The sequence below is a fragment of the Diachasma alloeum genome, unplaced genomic scaffold (assembly GCF_001412515.2).
Source record: "Diachasma alloeum isolate Michigan unplaced genomic scaffold, Dall2.0 Dall_scaffold_00656, whole genome shotgun sequence".
Lineage (NCBI taxonomy): Eukaryota > Metazoa > Arthropoda > Insecta > Hymenoptera > Braconidae > Diachasma > Diachasma alloeum.
This window is the reverse complement of record NW_021680788.1, coordinates 6,111-27,457: the sequence shown is the minus strand read 5'-3', so window position 1 is coordinate 27,457 and position 21,347 is coordinate 6,111. Positions and strand designations below refer to the sequence as shown.

The window sequence follows — 21,347 nt, the reverse complement described above, 5'->3', positions numbered from 1 at the left end:
CACATTTTTTAACCGCTGAGACGATTGTTTTCACAAACTGATCAGTTCTAAGTTACACAAAGATGCATCGATTGAAAACAAAATTTTAATCGTATCATCCATTGAAGAGTAATCGTCGGACAAAATTTTATTGACATACATACATATATAAACATATACACACACACACACACACACGAGCATGTCTTCAAAATTTGTTCAATATGATTCTAAACGTCAAAAAATGTGGAAAAATCATGGATATTCCACATTCAATTTTCGGGATCATGACTATAATTACCCTATAGGTCGGGAAGTTGAAACTTTACAAGTGTCATCACGAATATGCGAAGAAATAGGATGATGAGACTCCCTTCTCCCCGGAAAGATGAACGATTTTTACATAAAAATGAAACGCATATTTTTTTTCCGAACAAAACTCCCAAAAAAGAATCAACGAGAGGACATTCCACCTCTTCTATTACCAACAGGGTAGATCGACAGGGCGAAGAAGATCCTGGGCGACCAGGACAAAATTCGGATAGGCTGGGTTAATTGCCGAGTGAAAAAAGTGGAGAGACCGCTTAAGTGCTTCAACTCCTGGCACTACGGATATATCTCCACGAAGTGCACGAGTACAGTTGACCGCTCCAAGCTCTGCGTCAAATGCTCAGCATCCGGCCACAAGGCTTCAGACTGCACGGAGCAGTCCCAATGCGCCTTATGCGCCGAGAAGGGCAACACGGAGAATTGTGCCCACATTGTTGGCAGCAGTAGATGCCCAGTATATAAAGAGGCACTCCAGAAGGTCCTCAATGAGCGACGATGAAAGTACTCCAACTCATCCTCAACCATTGTAAGGCCGTACATAATCTGCTTATGCAGACGGCGCGGGAGTTGAAGCTTGATCTCGTTATCATCTCGGAGACCTATCGTCACCTAGACGCTCGACCCTGGGTCACTGATTCTAGTCACTAATCTGATGCTGGGTCACTAATCTGGGCTTGTGGTGAGCGGCCATTTCAAACCACCAGTAATGATACAGAAAATGGCTTTGTGAGGGCTAAGGTTAATGGAATTCATTTCTACAGCTGCTACGCTCCACCAAGCCTCACTATGGACGAATTTACGGACTTCCTCGACAGACTGACTAAAGACCCGAAGCAGCACTTCCCTGTGGCAATCGGAGGGGACTTCAACGTCTGGGCAGTCGACTGGGGTATAACCGAGACGAAGCCAAGGGGACAAGCACTACTGGAAGCCATGTCGTCTCTGGATGTTGTATTGCTGAACAGTGGTGATGAGCCTACGTTCTTGAGAGGAGAGGCGAGTTCCATTGTGGACCTCACTTTCGTAAGCAGCAATCTCGCAAAAGGGAATTGCTCCTGGAAAGTGATGGACGTCTACACCGCTAGTGACCATCGTGCAAGTTTCTGGGACATATCTGCTGGTCAGCGGGAGAAACCAGCTGCTAAGAACACGAATCAAATCGGCTGGAAGGTGAGCACCTTCGATCCCAGCTCATTCTTAGATGATCATCCGATCAGTGGCAATAGTGCCCCAGAAAAAGCCGAGCAACTCATGAAGAGAGTCACCGAGGCCTATGATGCCTCCATGCCTAGAAAACGTAGTGGAAATCGTCGGCCACCGATGTACTGGTGAAATGATGAGATCGCCGCTCTCCGCACCGAGTGCACAAAAGCGAGGAGGACATCTCAACGTAGTCGGAAGAAACCGAATTTTCAGGAATTGGAGTTGAAGTATAAGAATGTATGCCGAGAGCTCAATAAAGCGATTAAGGGCAGCAAGAGGCAATGTTGGAGCGGACTTCTTGACGAAGTCGAGGATGATCCATGTGGTAGGTCATACAAGGTGGTCATGACGCGGCTGAAAAGCCAGCCCATGTCATCGCCTTCATGCCCTGAACTCCTAGCGAAGATTGTGACGGTATTATTCCCTCAGCAATCGGAATTTCGCCATCCCACAGAACATTGTGAGGCTACATTAATCCCACCAGTTACGGAGGAACAATTGAAGGAAGCATGCGGCAGAGTGGGGAACACCAAGGCCCCTGGTCTTCATGGAATCCCCAACATAGCGCTGAAATCAGCGATCAATGCAGCACCAGGATTGTTCCTAGATTTATATAATACATGCTTGAAGGAAGGCACCTTCCCCGCGAAGTGGAAGCAGCAGAGGCTAGTGCTCCCCCCAAAGGGAAGAAACCACCGGACGAACCATCATCCTATCGCCCGCCCTGCATGTTTGACACAACTGGGAAAATTCTCGAGCGTATCATTGACAGGAGGATGCTCAATTGCACACCCAAGCGACGGCCATATTGGCCAGATCCGCCGAAGCCACAGTCATAACGACTCACTTCATGTTTCACTTGTACAAAAGTTATGGGGATTATGCATCCAACTCTATGATTTTGGAAACCATGGACCGGTAAGCCTCACTTACCATATCTAGTCTCGATTTACGGTATCGTCCTGCTAAACGCTGTCCCCCCTCCCAAACACACATACATACACACACACACGCACACGCAGCCACCATAAGTACAGTTATCGGGCCTCAGTGACGAAATAGTAGATTAGGTCATCAGGCGATAAAAGCCTTATCTGACGAATGTGATTACAAAGTCACATTCGAACATTATAAAGTCAAGTCGTCAGATAATACTTTTATCGTCGTGTGACACAAATAATTCGAGTGATTCTAATGCATACCCCAGTAGAAATTCCAAGTTGATTTACTTTCGCCCCGGATGTTTCTGGGCGATATTACGTGTCGGGGCGACGAACCATAAGAACGTCTGGGCGAGCACGCCCCATAGGTATTATGAAACCGCGCCCCGTAGACACTGTGGGAGCTCGCCTCTATACATGCGGACGAGTCTGTGGGCGAGTTTATGATTACGACTGCATTTCAGACACTACTTTCGGTTAATGACTCTGAAATGTGCTGTTCAATTGGTAATAATTAGCAAAAATGTCGGAGATGATAGCTCGATAACTGTGAAAAAGAAATGAAAGCAATAAAATAAATGTATTTTTAGACAAGGAACATTTTTTTTGAAGCATTTTTACCTAACTCCAACCATTTCTGCAAACTCGCATTATAAACAATTAAATAGCTATCAATAAACAAAGCTAACAACATCTCGCAAAAACGATTAACATATTCATGCTCAAGGATCTCCAAAACATAAAGTCAAATGATAAAATTCAATGGACCTAAAATTGCATACGGAACCTGTCACAGCGTATGGACTAATGAGATATTGGTCCGTTGCATGAGGTATTGGCTCGTTACATGGTGGAGGTTCATTTTCTAAAATTTTCAGAATTTTTGTCTACATTGTTTTTATCATTAAGTAAATTGTCATTACTTTTGGTAACTTGAGTATTTTGCTGTCGTTGATGTACTTCACACATTCCAGCAGAAAATTTCTTACGGTCGTGCTGATTATGCAGCTCTGGCATACTGACCTGTAAATTTTTGTCATGATGAAATTGTGGGTCATTTTTGTATGATTTATTGCGAGTCTGGTCATGATGACTTGGTCTCGTCTATTTACTCCGAGCTCTGGGTTTTTTTTTCATGCCGTTGGTATTTAATGTGCTTGTTTAATTGAGCATTCCAGTAAGTTGTGAAATTGCAGTCAAAGTTCTACTTGGAAACATCCGAATATACTCAAATTTTTCAGAAATTTTATCTCAATCTCCCACTCAGCGCATAAATTAGAAAATATTCATCTTCATTATACACTGAGAGAAACAGCGCTTTTTTATAAGTACGTCTTTAATTCTATCAATAAACTCGTGGCTTGAGAATTTTCAAGAGCAAAATATCTTTCACTAAGAAAAAAAAACTTTCGTCAAGAAATTTTGTACTTGGCTGAAGACAAGGACAATTTCTTGATGACAAGAAAGCGATTTCTCAAATCAAGTAAAATTGAATAAATTCATTTAATAGTTTTTTAGTACCCGGTGGCTTGGCGCAGTGGATAAGTTCGTTGCCTCACATGCGAAATGTTCCGAGTTAAAATCCCGGCCGGGTAGAATGGTGCGATCTAACCATTGAAAGTCTTGATCATCCTCGGAGTATACCCTAACCGGGTCGAAGCGATGTAAAATAACGATTAAAAAAATAGCTTTTTAGTCTCAATTCTAGATTATTTTAATGCAAAAATGACTTGAATTGATATGAGAGCTCGTTTTCTTAACATGAACCAATTGCCCTCATCTTTCGAACAACTGTAAAATTTCTTGACGTAAGATTTTTTTTCTTAGTGTGAGATATTGTGCGCTTAATAATTTTCGGCCCATGAATTTCTTGGTACAAGTAAAAACGTACTTGTCAGAAAACTCTTGTCTTCTCAGTGTATCATTTATGAATGTGTTTGGCTGTTAGAGGATCCACGAAGTAAGATGACTTCCAATCAAAAATTCTTCGAAGGTTTGAATCCTCTCAACAGCATTAGCATAGCTATTCTAACCCTCAAGCATCGTCAATGGGCGCTGTTGTTATCGTGCATCGAAACTAAATGATGAAAGACATGATGTAATTAACATTGAGGTGTTTTGTGTGTTACAGGTGAACATCCTGCGGCAATGCAGCATGGGAATACAGCTGTCAGTAAACCAGCACCCTATCTTCTACTTACCCTAATTCTGTGCCAATTCAGATAATATGATGCGCCGTGATTACAGTGTGTACCAGAAAGAGAGAAGAATTATTGTGAATGTGAGAATGCACTATAATGCGCGGGTGTGCGACAGATAAAACATATTAGGGAATAAAGAATGAATTATGAGAGGAAGCGAGTGAAAAGGGGGGAAATTGTCAGAGTGATTGTTACACCAGTGTATGTTTATGTTCTCCAGTATGTAGATGCAACGAGGAAAATCAAAAAAATGATTGATTTGTATAAATTGAGACATTGATGAGACATTGAGACAGCATTGATGACAATTCTCCATTGCTCAAACGTCGCGACCATATTTTTCTGAGTGTCTCTTTTCGAAACGATGAAATAGAATGTTTTAACGAATGTATCAAGAGTTGACGAAAAACAAAAAAACTAGAGGCAAGACGAGAAAAACGCACCTCAGATGTGTTTCAAAACCCGGTATTTTCCTCGAGCGTCGTTTTTGAACAATTAAAATTGCATTAGGGAGTGCTCCTTTTCACAATTGAGATCCGCTCCCGACGTCTCTTCCACCTTTTATCCAGCTGGAAGATGAAAGGAGGCAGCAGGTGAAAACTATCAAACGTGACAGAACACAAGCCAAGACGTTAAATGAATGAACGAAACTGAAGAAGTAAAATAAATAAAGAAGACAGAGAGGGAATAACAATATTGTCTGTAGGTACCGACGCGCGACCTCTTCCAATGATCATTCGACGGCTCCACCCAATCCTCAACTGCGAATTTTCCTTTTCTCCAAACCGACATTTTTTAACCCACTGCAAAATTCTCTTCATACCACCCTTCGTGTTCTTCCGATCCCCTTCCCCTCTCCGCCCATCCCTTACCATCCAAAGTCTATTGTCCAACTCCCCTTCAGCACCTTTGGAATCCTCGATAACTTCCAGAGAAACGAGAGTCTCATTATTATGCTTGGGAGGTTGAGAATTAAAAAAGAAAAAATGGATAATATATACGATGTGGAGTTGTGCTTTTCTCTCAAAGCTGAGAATAATCACAAGTTTTTACCTGTCTCCTTTTATCTCTTATACCTTCTCCTACATGACCATAGAATCGCACAGTGTTAAATGTCAAATAAGTGTCACGTTATAGGAGAAAATAACGAGAAATTTTAAAAGGAAATAAAAGCAGATAAATAATGATAATGAAACAGATGTTTCTATCCTGAAAATTAATTTCTATGTGAGTTGAGTTGTCGAAAAAAGAAAAATCCACTAAAAACCATTTACATACCTAAGACATTACCTATGAGTAAGAAATTAAATATTGATTATATGAAAATGGTAGGAAGTAACAAATGGGAATCACAGTGAAATGATTCACGAGAACAAAAAAAAATTGACAAAAAAAGATTGAAAAATAACATTTCCATGAAAACGAACATGAAATCACCCCGTTTTTATTTTTTGGTACGGCAAATATGGCCCGGCTGTGTTTACTATTTTAGTCTTGTTTTTCATGTCCATATTTTCAACCTTGTATATAATATTTTACTCTTGTAAATAAATTTATCCACATAAAAAAAACAGGATACGTTTTTATTTTACTGAAACAAGTGAACAACTTTTGAAAATAATTAAAGCAAACTCTAGAATGTTTTTTCACTGATAGGATATAACAATTTCAATTAAAGCAGAAACTCAAACTGATAACATCGCTCCTCCTCAATCACGGGAATTCATGATTTTTCAGATAATTGGGGTTTTTTTCACCAAGCATTCCCAATCACGTCATTAATTAAATCACCAATTTAATAGCAATACAACCAAATATATTGGTGAAATTAATTAGGAATCATTAGCGGAAAATGTATGAAATACTCGGCCGAGACATTGCACATTTTTATGTACCCAATCAACATCCCCTGGAATTATTAATGGATTCCCGGCAGAGAATGTGGAAGGGTGAGGTGTGGCACTTTACCCTTTCCCCCATTTTCGGGAATTTTGGCAAAGGCGCGAGCTAGACCCCTAAATATCCATGTGAAAACCACGTTGAAAACGCATCGGGGTCACGAATATCGATCCCCTCTTTCCTCTCATCTTCTCCCATACCAGTGTTTCGTATACAGTTGACTATAACACTGGGTTGGCGTTGCGTCCTAGAGAGCCTTCCCATTCCTTCCATTGCTATTGAATTACAATGGCCTCTATGGAACGTCTGGGTCTTAAAGTCGAAGTGCCGTTTTACTTGAAAGCATAAACAAAGACCTGAGTACGGGAGACAGAAGCGAAAGGGCTGAGACTATGGTGTAAAATTTCAAGAACAAAATCGGTCATTTAGGAAACATTCATAATACTTCGTTTGAATAACATTTTTAAGCCATAAAAAAGTTCTCATGAAAAGCAACATTATGTGAGATAAACAATAAAGAGCTCTTCAAAAAGTTTATATTGAAATGAACGATCTAGATGGTAAACCTCACTACAGAATATGATCCTTAGTACAGACATTAAATCAGGAGTGAACTGGCGAAGGGCAGGACATGAATCTACATCGGATTGAGCAGTTTATTCTATCGTAGATATCTTTGAAGGGAAAATATTTTTCTGACACTTTAGAGATATTTCTCTGAATGATTTAGGTGGAATTGATATCGAAAAAAATCGCCTGACAAACGCTGTGAGTGATGTGAACTTCGTAATATTTCAAAGTATGAAGGATAGCATGAAAATAGCAAAAACTTTGTTGAATTTCACTCCACTGATCTAGAGTTATCGTCAACTGAGGGCAGTTTACCCCACTCCCCCATCTTCTCTCAGCCCTTGGCAACAGAATTCACGGTTTCATCGAAAAATATCGTTGCTATCGCCATAATTTTTGCTTTAACGAGCAATGGAAATTTTCCAGTATGTTTTCCGACCATTCACGGAAGATTAACACCAATGATCAACAGCTGAACGAGCGAAATTATCATCTTATTCCACCTGACCGAAAATCCAATTTATCCTCTAATTTAAATACCCCAAGTCGTTTAGTTTTAATAACTCCCTGACTCCCCTATATCCAATGAATTAAAACAACCGTTTTTCCACCCATACGCCATATCCCAATCGTATTATCAAATGCAGTCACGCACGAGAACCAGCCAGAGATGTTTGGGATAGGTATATCGATTGACGGTAAATCTTTGGCAACGCGAGACTCGAGCGTGTACCAACTTGCCCCAGAAGCAAATACAGACGCTTCAATACCTGACCCAAATGTAAATTCAATGCAACCCAAGTATACGGATAGGAAAACACGATAAACGTGTTTTTCCATTTTCACAAGACAGTCCGCATAAAAAAAATCTCAAATCCAAATAGTAAGTCAATTAAGGTTTTCATGGTGGTATGAGAGTCGGACTTTCCACATGGGGTACCCCGATAATACTCTTCCAACCCCATCCCCACAACGTTATATACTTGAAGTGATAAATTTCCAATAGAAAGTGGGCCAAAATCGAATTTCCGGTTGAATCGTCGAATATTCGAAATTGGCCAGTTTTAAAACGTTAAGCGGAAAAACAAGGCAATAACGCTGTATATGCGCGTTGGTGCGGGTAAGAGGGAATATTGACTAAAAAGAGGGGGAAAAAAAACACCAGTGAAAAAGAAAAAAAAAATGAGACAGGAAAAAAAGTGGTGGGGAGCGAATGTGAACGGAAAAATAAAAGAAACGTGCAGAAGCGAATGCAAACGTACCGATATATCCAAAGCCATTGCCGACAATGAGTAACGGGTAGTGGGGGAGATTGTGTGGTGGAGGGAGAGGGCTTCCATAAGTATCGAAAAAACATCGATGACTGGGGCTATCTCGACGCGCGGGCTCGCAATAATGCCAAACAGCACTTGGCTCTTCCTCGTTTTACCCCCTATCATGAAAAACAGAACACAGGAGGGAACACCAGGAACTGGAACAGAACAAGGATAGAGGGTTCGTGCGCTGGCGCAGAAATCGACTAACCAACCGGCAAACTGTGCGGAATCAAGATTGTATATACGCGGGCTATCCCTCTCCTGGTACTACAACCTCCAAAATGCGACGCATGTATAGAATGTTATTCATTATCTCGTGAATGCGGATGAGTACAAGAAATGAATATATGTACATGATGTACGTGTTTCGGTTGCCCCTGGGTTGACGCCTCAGGGCTCATCCCAGCACAGGAATGATGCCCGGAATCTGAAATGCATATCGCTATATGTATCATGTATCATGATTAAATGAGCGTGAAGAATCACACCTGTTCACAACTATTATGTTGTATTTCGGTGGTGTCAGGTGCAACTGATCAGTTTGCACGTCCATGAGTTTTGAATTTTACCGAACAAATTTTTTCCATTGCACTCGATTACATATTTATTTATTTTTCCCTTTTTCGCATTCTGTAGCAATGCTAACTCGATATTTTGCTTTAGCTCTTTGTGTCTATGTGTATGCAGTACATGAGAACGATATTGTTGGATTATGTTGCATGACCATTGAACTGTGTTATCTCGCTGGCAGTCTAAACGAGAAAAATATGACAGGTGCTTACGTGAAGTAGGAGGGGAGGATTTGCTGTGAGGTGGTTGCGGAAAAAGGGGTGAATCATTCTCCCCCTCTTCCTCACGCTGATTCCAATATATTCGATTTCCTGGACACGAGCAAGGAGGAAATTGATTCGCGTGACACAGGCCCATGTCAACGTGGGGTATTTTAAATTGAATGATAAAGAAGTACATGTGGGTTGTGGAGATGATACCCTCAACGTTTACCCTATCACCGTTTTTCGAATTCTTTTGCCAGTATCCGGTAGTCAGGGGACCATATAGATAAGAATGTCTGGATAGAAATAGAATTTCTCCAGAGGGGGAACACTCAGAGAATTCCCCATAAAGACTCTTCGAAAATTCTTGATCAGTTTATTGGCTCGTGACTTATTTTTTAAATCTATTTTCAATAATTTTGCACTCCTAGGAGGATTAAATTTACCAATATATGAAAGGATAAACATTCATGGATAATTAGTTATATGAAGAGAATGAATAAAAACATAATGGCGGGTGACAAAGGCGCGTATGAATAATCGAACATCGACAGAACCTGTCAATTCATCTCATAGCTCTAATTGCTACTGGTAAAATATAATCGTTCGACCGCAACTGATTGCACATTCAGGCACATTGAATTCAGATTTTATGCGAGTTCAATTATATTTGGACTTTACCAGTGGAATAAAGTTCTCGTTACGTCACTGCAATTTTATTATTCATATCGAAAGTATTAAACGATGATGATGATGTATAAATATTCGATGTATTAGTTGGTCCCCATAGGTAGGAATTAACAAATAGCCTAAGCTTGGTCCAAGGGCGGCCCAACATTGATTAGTCATGGACCAAGACAGCCATCCAAGGCTGGTTGAGCCCCGAAATGATAATGCCTGGGCCATTCTTGGCCACCAAGACAAGGCCTGACTTGGTCGCCAGTTGCTAGTCGTGACTAATATTTAATGATTCAAATGATGAAAAAAAACAAAAATAATTTTCATTCAATCATTTTTATGATTGATTATCCTCTAATCACTCACCCCTAACGCATCTTTCAGAGAAAATACTCAACTTGTTAACTTAAAATAATTACCCCGAGCCGATCTCGAAACCCACGACCCTAAAATCACTAGTCCTACGCCTTATAACCACTAGTCTACCGCGCACTTCTTATCACTGTAAACCCAAATCGTCCATATATGAACTTTATCTCGATTTCATTCTTCGCTGAATGAGTTTTCAAATATAATCCCAATTAATTTCGATTTCATTGTTTATTAATCATCTGGCTATTCGAGGGGTGCGAAAAAAATACCCTCTCCCCCTCCCCACACCTGAGTATTTTTAATGAACCCAGCTTTTCAATTTTCCACTACACTTAAAGATTCGATCTTTGTAATTATGATCGCAAATTACTATTATTATTCTCTCCTTTCTTCCTTGCTTCGGCCCTGAGAGTTTTTACAAATTCACCGCCTTCCCCTTTTTCTCAACAGCTGGTTCAAGATTGGCTCATCCTTGACTCATCCGACATTGATGGACAAGCGTGGACCCATAATTTAGCCAGTCTTCAGCCATTGGTGGGACATGAGCCTTCGCTACAACACTCGGACCAATGTTGGATGGAAACTGTCCTACCCGATGGTAGGCCGTAAACGAGCTAGTCGAGCTTGAACCAGAAACGGCCGCCAATGAACGTCCCGGGGCCGAATTGCCGATGCTGTTGAATCGGTCAAGTCTCGGCCTAGAATTGGCATGCCAAGCATTGGCGACCCACTCACGGCCAAACATGGGCTGTGAACCGACCTGCCAAGTTTCGGCGACTCCTTCACGGCCAAGTCTCGGCAGAACGTCAAATGGCTATCCGTCGAAACCCAAGTCTCGGCCAGTAATTGGGGAAACTTCAGACGCCGAGATTTGATAAGGGTCAAACAGGAAAGACAAGTTAACAATTTCATTATTAGCACTTCTCATTATTAGTGGTTATCGGTTTCTTTAGGAAGGCTTAGCCGAAGAATGTAAACTAAATCATAAAAAAATAATGTATTAATTAATTTTTTCAACTATTAAAAATGAGTATTGGGTGGGTTGCGGGTGCCGATCATCGGCTGACGCTTGGCAACCATTACCAGCCCAATGTTATTAAACCAGTAGCTAGCCAAGGCTGGGCCAAGGCCGATTGAGGATCGGCACCCAAGACTCGGCTGCCAGTACTGGCCCAGTCTTGGCCTGTTTGACTTTTCGTCCTCGGGATCTGTCGATTCTGGCTACTCATTGCCCACCAACGCTGGACAAAGGATGGTAGCCTCTCGTTGGCCATGCGTCGGTGGACAGTCTTCGTTCATCCTTGGCCCGACCCTGGTAGCCAACCCTCAAGATGCGCCATTGGCTGAAGACTGGCTTAACCATCGGCAACATTATGGTCCAAGCTTATTTGCCTTGGCAAGTCGAGATTGAGCCAAGCTTGGGACGGTTGTTGAAACTCGCCGATTCCTGCCTGGGTGGAGAATTATTTGTACTGTAGGCTAGAAATAAAAGACGTTTCCTCATTCAATGGAGTAGTACAGAGCACAGAAATCCCCGGCTTGCAGCCGGCAAAAATGGAGAAAATAGAGAAAAAGTGCGCTATGAAAAACGTGAACGACCTAATTTACAGAAAAAGCTACATTCGCACATTAAAACTCCCACTTGAATAATAAAACCGTCGAGTTATTTTTATGGGGATAAAATATTGCACGCGCTTGCAGCGGTTTTTCCGTAATACCGAATGCACCCCATTTTCTCTCGTCCAACCGCCTTTTGCCAGTGGTAATTAATGCTGGAAGTCATTACCCGTGGAAAGATAACGCGCAGCTAGAATAACAAGGGATGGACGTGCAGGCATCAATCCAAATCTCGTTTTGTATTGAACCTTGATGCTGGAAAAATTTCCTTGTTGTTGTCATTTTTTCGAGAGCGGTTGCAGAGATCGCCTCTAATTTATTTCTGGTCTTTCGAATATTTTTATTCTATTTTCAGGTGAATTTTCAGCTATAATACCCCTCCACCTTCAAAATTCATCGGATATTCGCACTGACTGCTCGGGATTTTAATCTGCAAAACTGATCCCTCTCGTTGCTATGCAACAAAACATTCGGGAAATATCCGATGAATTTTGAAGGTGGAGGGGTATTCGGAGGACAATTCCTTCAATTCTGATTTTGGTCGATCATGGTGCGGTGTTCGGGGTTACGGGGCACATTTCACCACAATGTGAGGAATGTCTATCAATTTCGTAGAAAATAATTAACAGGCTACAAGGAAATTATCAGTGTGAAACGTGTCACGTGACCTCGAATACCATACTCTGATTGGCCAAAATCAGAATTGAGGAAATTATCACAATTAAATCATATTGATTTCTTATAAAGAACACCTCGGGCAACAATTGACGGAAAATCAGAAGCCGATAAGTGCTTCATAAACTCAGATAGGAATTGACGATGGAAACACAGTTCATCAAACCCTGAACCGAGGCTCAAAATAGTATGTTTCAATACAATTAGGGTAGGCGGGGGGTGCACCGCTCACCTAAGGAAAAGAGTTCATTTTTTCAATCTCCAGAACATATACGGGTCAATTAACTTTTGGAATACGTTTTTTGAAGCCTTTTCTTCACAATTCCAAAAGTAAAAAATTTTCATTAACACTCAACATATCAAATTATGAACTTTAACTGACACCAACGATTGAGCGGTACTGCCTCACGATGTGGGTATTACCGCTCGGGGTGTTTGTAATACCACTCACTCGCTGTCAAACTACTCAGTTACTTCTCACACGAGGTAGTCAACTAAAAAATGCAGATTGGACACTTTTTTATAAATTTATTCATATTGAACACGAATGAGGAACTCACTTATACTCATTTTTTCAATTATAATATGAAAATACATTGTAAATATTTTTTTTTTAGCAAATAACACACATATACCTCTGATAAGAATATTTTTCTTAATCCAAATCTCAGATATTTTCCTTTGGTTTGTACTTACTTTAGAACATAATAATAAGTATATGAAAATACGGAAACCACTAAATTTCAGGTAATTTATGACATAAATCACAGACGAATGATTCGGCAGTCGTTGTATCAATACATGCTGCATGGGACCACTTGCCACACTCTCGACATCGGTACCAGATCTCATCCTTTCCAAATTCTTGGCAAACCTCACAGACCGAATCTCCATTGCTTGGCTCTTCTTGGGCTGCCTCTATGGAGAAACATTCAGAATTAGAATATGAATTCCATGTAATTCAGAGGTAAATGATAACGTCGTTCTTACCATTTGATTTGTCAACCATTAACACCTTTCTAACTCTTTTCTTCTTCTCAGTCTCTGTAGAATCTTCTTTCTCCTTCTTGACTCGTACAACCTTCTTTTTATTTCTCTCAGATTTTTCTTCTCTCTCCTCTCGTTTACGTTTCTTAATCTCAAAGACTTCCTTGAGTGGCGAACTCGTCAAAATTGTTGAGTGTTGCGTTTTGGGTCCTTTTTTAACTTTGGAACTCCCAACGACAGTTGTTTTTATCTCTTTCTCTACCACTGAGGTTGGAGATGCCAAGTTGAGGATGATGACCTGAGGAGGTGCTGAATTATGACACTCTGGAGAAGGAGATAATGATTTAAGAAGGTGGGATAAAGGAGATTGAGAGGAGAATAAGTTGTGTATTTTGGGAGTCACTAAAGTGGGTGTTGAAAAGCGAGTTTGGTGGGGAGTTATAATGTTGGTCTAGTAAAAATTTGTCCCAGAGTTGTAGCTGCATCTGATGGGGCTGATTTCGGTGTCATTGACGATCGGGGTAGCGATGGAGATGGGATCGAGGTCATAGATGCTCGTCCTGACATTGGGGATCCATTTGAGGCGGTCGATGGCAGAGAAGATTGTCTCAGCGTTAGAAATGAATTTGATGGGATTGGTGGCATTCCTGAGTTTGGAGCTCCATGTGGGAGTTGTCTGTGTGTCTTTATGGGCATTCTGGAACGAGTAAATCTACTGCGAGGTGTATCTCCAGTGGACGTTGGAATTGGACCTGGAGAACCATTAGTTATGTTCGGAGAACCTAGTCGTTCTTTAGCATCATTTTCATGAACGTTAGGGTTGATAGAGTTATCAGGATCTCCAATAGCTTTTGGATCCAGACCTGACTTAACTTGAAGAGTTCCCAATAAGATTGATTGTACTACAACGCTACCAGCATCAGAAGTGTTCAGATTAACATCAGGAGGGGTGCTAGTAGGTGTTCTGACAGTCACCACTTCAGGTTGCTCAAGTCCTTTCTCCATGAATAATCCCACTTGTTGATGGTTGACTCTGCTGTCCTTCACTCAGGGGTATATCTTCTGTCGAAAATGGGAAATCCAACACCCGGAATTCGTTGCCATCTGCGATCATAACAGGGATATCTAGCTCCAATAAATGACCATCTGGACCACACAGTGGTACTCCCTGGCTCTCTGACAGTGCTTTCAATACTTCAGCAGGCTTGAAATCCTCGGGAGAAAAGATATTTCTGTTCATTGGTCATATACCTGTAGCTTCAAATCCTGAAATGGCATTTTGTATGGAGGCCACATTAACATACGCCTTATTGAAAATCGCAGCCAACTCATAAAATGTGACTCTTTTGCCCACTCAATTTTTCAAGGTCTCACTAGTGTGCTTCTTCAACGTACCCTTGAGTGGACCGAAAAAGCTAACGTCGAGTGGCTGAGTGCGATGAGATGTATGAGGTGGCAGTGACAGCAAAAAAATACCATTGCCTCGGCAGTAGTCAAACGCAGCAAGAGAGCCGTGGCTGTCATGATTGTCGAGTATGACGAGCACTGGATCATCTTTGGAACAATGTTGGTGAGAGACAAAATGCTCTAACCAGGTGCGAAATAGGCCTGCATTGGTCCATTGGTCCAAATAGGCCTGCATTGGATGAACAATAGTAGACTGCACCAGTAGGTCCACCATTCTGCAAACTTGGGGCCGTACGTTGACGAGGGAAAAGGAACATTGGGGGATGTACTCTCCAGAACCACTAGCAGCACATACAACTGTCACGTTCTTTCCTCGTTGTCCACTCGCTATCACACCCACTCTCTTGTGTCCTTTTTCTGCAATAAACTTGACTGGGTCACGCACAGCATTAATACCTGTTTCGTCTATATTAAATATTCTCGATGGAAGAAAGCAGTGTTTATTCATAAGTGTTTCCAAATTATCAAAAAATATGGACACTTCTCCCTCTGAAAACGCGGTGACACGGTTGATGCCGGTATTCTCTGGCTTTCGCACCGATAGATTTGGATTTCTCTTCATAAATCCTTCGAACCAAGCACGTCCAGCTCTTTTGGTTGCACGGTTGAAGTTGTGTGGGGTATTGTGCCTTTCTGCAAAGTCATAGGCAGTAGTACAAACTTGCTCGGGTGTTACCTTATAGAACAATTTAGCTAAAACTAAAATTTCTGCAGCCATAAAAGACTCCTGTTCTTTGGTGAATATTGTGGTTCAACCCATGGATGGTCCACTTGTGATTCCATTTTTTATCCTGTCTCTCAGTGTACTGAATGGAATACCGTACGTCTCTGAAGCTGTATGAAGCGACGTTCCATCATTTTCAACAGCATGTATAGCTTTTTTTAGATTTTCTTCACTCCATTTCCCCTTTATATTAGGCCCCTTCGGTGTTTTGTCCCGTGGCATTCTAGAAAAAAATAAATATCGATAACTTTTGAGCAACTGATGGGTCCACCTAACTTCTCGACGAATTCGTCGTTTTTATTAATAACATTACACTGATTGCATCGTTTTATTCTCGATTCTCATTCTTTCATTATTTTCCCATATTTATTTTATTACGAACAATAATGAATGCTAAACTTACTTGATCGTTCGCCGGCCAGTAACTCGCCCATGCATCCCAGCTGTCACGCGGCGAGCGTTACAACCCAGAGAGTGAGTGGTATTAGGAACACTCCCCGAGTGGAATTATCCGCAAATGTCGGGTGTCAAAAAATCATTAATAATTAATTTACCAGGGTCTTTTTCATCATCAACTATGTTCCAATCGATGGATAAATGTATTATCAGCTGATATTTCATAACTTTTCATTTTTTTATGTATCTGAAAAGGTGAAAAAACTTAAATTCTGGAGTCAAATTCTTCTATCGATTACATTGAAAGTCAATGATATAATTTTTTATTAACTTTCAACGATAACAATTTAGAAACTTTGATCGAAATTAGATGTTAGTTGTAAATACATCGATTTGAAAAAACAAAACAAATTTTTTTCTTAATAAGTCATGCGAAAAATAGGTGAGCGGAGATGCCCGCTGAGCGGTGTAGCCCCCGCCTACCCTATGACGGGTTTTTCACGAGGGCGAAGTTGAAACGAGTTTTGAAACTCGTATTGAAAACGTCCCTTTTCGTTTACAGATTTTTCGTGCATAAAGTGGCACTTTTCCTAACGCTTACGATAGCAGACGAAATATAACTTTGCAACGGGTCGCTGCGTATACACTCATACGCACATGCGCTTATCTAAGCCCTGCCTACCCATGCAGTTGTGGCCGACTTTGTACACTTCGGAGGCGGTGTATCCCACGTTGGGAATGCCAGTGTTGGAAAAACGGGCCAAGTCTGGCACAAGCCTGGGCTTGCCAAGTCTGGGCGCCCAAGCTTGGCCCGACGTTCGGCCATTCCTGGGGACCAGGACATGAGTCTCGGGGGAAGGGCGGGTAACAGAGCCTTGGTTGACCCATCCGGCCCAGCCTTGGCTGAACATTGGCATGCCGGATCTCAATTTGATCATTGGGCTCCAACCGTTGGAGTAATTATAAGGGTTAAGTCAGAAGGCTGAGATGATGAGAATGGAATCATAGGGGTAGAAACATAAGGGTAAAATCTGAAGAGTAAAATTGTAAGGGTTAAATCTTAATAATGGAAAGTGGCGAAAAAATCATAAGGGTGACATTGTGAGAGTTGAATAGTAAGGGTGGAAACTTGAGGGTAAAATTTTAAGGGTGTAATCGTAAAAATAAAATGGTGGCATTGTAGGTATTGGAGTCACATGTTATTCGCTAATTATCACGAAAAAAAGAAGAATCGTCATCGAAAATTAATCGTCATTGTTATAATTACTAGCGAACGGGCGCTTCGCGCCCGTCGCTAGGTTATATTATATTATGTTAATTTATTTTATTTTCTTTCCAATTTTTCTTTGCGGTTAGATTAAATTAAATTTATTGGATTCTAATCCCATTGTAGTATACAAATTGTGGGAACAGTTTTTTTCATTTTCAAATGAAGAGATAATTATGTTAAATAATAAGGAGAGTATTGATACTTTTTTTGGGATGATGATCTATATATTTTTCACAATTACATATTGTTCAAAAATTTCTTTATGTACTACATTTTTCATATAACTATTTCCATCTTTTTCATTTTTTATGCTACCTCCTTCATTTTTTTTAGATGCCGAAAAAATATCAATATGTTCCCTTTCTATGATCTAATTTCAATGGAAGAAAGTGAAAAAAAAACTGAGATACGTGATCAGTAAGAAAATAAAAATTTCGATTTTTCAATGTCTCCGGAAAGTTTTAAAATTGATATATTTTTTCAAATAATGGAAGAATACCCATCAATTCAATTTCTATCCTCACATTTTGATAGAATACATTAAAAAAATAGCAAAGAATAAAAATCGGAGATTAAATTTTTTATCGGATTAATATAATGTAATGACCGAGATTTGTTTCCAACACTGACCTATTTCTTTCCGAGAAATTATGTGAGTGCGTCCATTCTATATAATAATCGAATCATCTGTACATGATAATATATGTTTTTATGCAGTTAACACACATCCGAAATGCAATATCACGAAATCAACGCACAGTAAAATTCAATAACGGCACTTTTCGAGAACGATAGTACTCTGAGTTTGAATGGCTTGTCGATTCAAAAGACCAAATTATATTTTTTGAAGAATATGATACTCATTCCAAAATAATGATAGAGCCGGAAGAATCAGAATGAGGTAATTGAACAGGACCGATAACAGCCATCAATCAATTAATTCAACAATTCTAAAAATCAATTTTATTCTTTCAGAAATTCCTAATCATAATTGAGGAAAATTATCAAGATGACGATGTTCCGATTTGCCAATCTCCTTCATTTATCAAATACAAAAATCAGGGTTCAGTAAATTATCCTCTTCTCTTTATTTCCTCCATCGTTCATCATGAGATGAATCTGAATCTATTCCTCATTTTTTTTTCTTACTTTTTACCCCGGACAAGACTTTTTTTTTTAATTAATGCTACGCCCCCGTATTTTGTGTCATTAATGGCCAAAAAACACTTCCAGATGAGGTATATTCCACCCCGGAAATTACACACACAAATTTTCCATTAATTGGTATCTTCATTCCTCCAAATTGCCAACATATTGACAATATAAACAGCGAACCGTTTATATATCTCCGGGAAATTTTGAAGATTCCTCTATTCCATTCAAAAATAATCAAGGGAAACCAATATTTTTAGTTCCTATGATCTGATTTTAATAGCAGGGAATCAAGAAAATGAAGGATCAATAAGAAAATAAAAAATCGAATTTTTTAATGCTTTCCTGAAAATTTTAAATTGTTTTTTTTTCGAAACAATCATGGGACATCAATACTTTTCGGTTATGTAATCTTATTGCAATGGAAGAGAATGATTAAAATACAGAGAGAGATCATCAGTAAAAAAATTAACAAATCGATTTTTTGATATTTTCGGAAAATTCAAAATTTGTTTTTTTCTTCAAATAACAAAGGAATATTAATATTTTTCATTTCTATGATGTAATTTTGATCAGATATAATAGAAAAAATGCAAAGAGAGATCATCAACAAAAAAACAGAAAAATTGATTTTTCGATGTTCCCGGAAAATGCTAAAATTGGGATTTTTTTTTCAATTCTATGAAAATTTCTACAGAATCGTTTTTTATTATTGCAGATCGATAAAATACATTGAAAAAATACCAAAGAGGCTGAATCAAAGATGAAAAATTTTATCGGATTATTATATAGAATTGTTATTATTAATAGTTATTATTAGTCTGATTCATTATTGAATTAATTTACCGATTAAACTACAGTTGAATCACTTAATATCTCTATCAACTGAATAATAGAACGTTCAAGTCGAAAAAAACCGAGGTGACATTAATATGGACATTTGAAGTACAGATTTAACCAATTGCGCGGTATGCTAGTGGTTAGGGCGTCCGATTAGTAGTCGTGAGGTCGTGGGTTCGATCCCAAGTTGGGGTAATATTTTGAGTTAGCAAAAGCGGTTTTTCAGCGATGTAGGGCACAATTAATAATAAAAATCATCATAAAAATGTTCATTATTTTGTTTTTGTTATTATTGATAACTGCCAAGCATAGTTTGGCAGCCAGCCCGGCACCAGTCATATTGATTTTTTTTTTCCTACTTAAACGTACGAATGCTCACGAGTGATATTGAATTACTTGTATTTCAATCACCCATATCATATTCATGTAATTGAGTAATATTCAATTGAGCCTAGCCACCGAATGGCGACCAACGCTGGGCCGAGATCGGCGCCCAGACCTGGCCTGATGTTATCATCCCAGTTTTCAACCAAGTCCGGCGCGCTCCCGGTTAAGGAACGGGCCCCGAAGTTCGGCAGCCCGGCCGCCGATCTTGGACAGAGCTTGGCCCGTTCGTTTTTTCCTACGTGCGATGTTCCGCATTTATCCCACTCGCGACTGAAGGAGATGCAGGGAACCACAGAAAATCTGCGTCGGTACAGTCAGTTGCTCTGTTAGCAATCTCACGCTCGCCCAGAGCCGAGGTAGGTCAATCCCTAACAAGCAGAAATCGGCTGGGTGAGCCCTCAACCTTTTGGCAGAAGTTAACTAAAAAACCCCCATCGCACATGTGTCAAACTATATTTTTTTCGCGGTGAGATGTTAAATTCAACGAGTGGTGAACTGTGTCTTCTTTCGTTTACCAGTAAATGAAATAGTATGTTTCGTCATTAGACCGAAAAAAACTTTTTTTGACGAATATAAGTTTGTAGCCCGAGCCGAAGACGACAGTTGCGATCATATGAGCTAGAAAAGTTTTTTTTAGGCCGTGCGTCGAATGATATTTTTTGTATTTGAACGCGTAGCATTCGTAACGCGCTGCCTTACGGCCGGAATGACGAAATAGTATATTTCGATGTGAATCCCAGGTAGAAATTTTGACTGGCATTTGGCTAGCTGCTAAGTTGCACTGTTAGTCACAATCCAACAGCTAGGTAGCCGCATTAGCCATCTACTACACAAATCGGTTACGCTGAATAACGCGGTGGATAGGTTCCGCGGCAACCTTTCAGTGCATGGCGAAGCGGGAGGGAAATGTAACTTTGCGCCCGCCGGGACGGAAATTCTAATGTTATACTTTCCTTCATTGAGTAGAGAGTTGAAAGTTAATGGGTAGACCATTTTTATACTTGAGAAGCTCGTAGGAATCTATTCTCTGAGTGATATGTGGAATAATTGATACACATATCACTCAGCATAGCAGATATTTTGACAGTGGGATAGAAGAAAGAGAAAACTCAGAGTGAAGGAGGCCAGTGAGAGGTTACTTGAGATTGCTAGACAATTTTCAATGGATATTTAGGTACTATTATTGAAAAATTCAGAGTACTTACTGTTCTTGATATTCCATATATTCCTGATATGAACACCACATGATAAAAAAACTCCCAGATCTCCAACATGATTCCATGAAAATAGGAAAATAAACGCTCTCAAAATGACACCGATGACAGCGCCAAAGGCAGGAACATACTGCCAACCCTAACCCTTGTTTGGACCGCTCGGCACCCCGACATGATAGGATCTTTGCCGAAGGACAGACATCGAACGATTGACGGATTTATTTGAAAAATATCGAATAAAAAAATCCAAAAATATTGTTCGTTTGTTCAAGTTTGAACGAAGATTTAAGCCATTTAACAGCATCACAGTACCCCACTTTTTGACATTTTGTGTTGGTGTGCGTGCACAGCCGGGC

At 40.1% G+C, this 21,347-nt stretch overlaps 2 protein-coding genes across 2 annotated transcripts in view; one reads left to right on the top strand and one right to left on the bottom strand.

Annotated features, from left to right (window-relative positions):
- Positions 1–6,201, top strand: part of LOC107044004 — a 47,427-nt gene extending 41,226 nt beyond the window's left edge. The window contains exon 3 of the mRNA XM_015265733.1: positions 4,585–6,201. Coding sequence (XP_015121219.1) covers positions 4,585–4,679 — 95 coding nt within the window. The 3' untranslated portion in view covers positions 4,680–6,201. The remainder of the gene's footprint in view (positions 1–4,584) is intronic.
- An 8,694-nt stretch (positions 6,202–14,895) lies between these two features.
- Positions 14,896–15,726, bottom strand: LOC107043997. Its single transcript, XM_015265726.1, has one exon. The coding sequence runs from the start codon at positions 15,724–15,726 to the stop codon at positions 14,896–14,898; it is 831 nt and encodes a 276-aa protein (XP_015121212.1).
- Between the last annotated feature and the right edge of the window lie 5,621 nt (positions 15,727–21,347).

Coding starts and splice junctions, on each gene's coding strand:
- LOC107043997 (XM_015265726.1), bottom strand. CDS start 15,726: ATGGCTGCAGAAATTTTAGTTTTAGCTAAATTGTTCTATAAGGTAACA.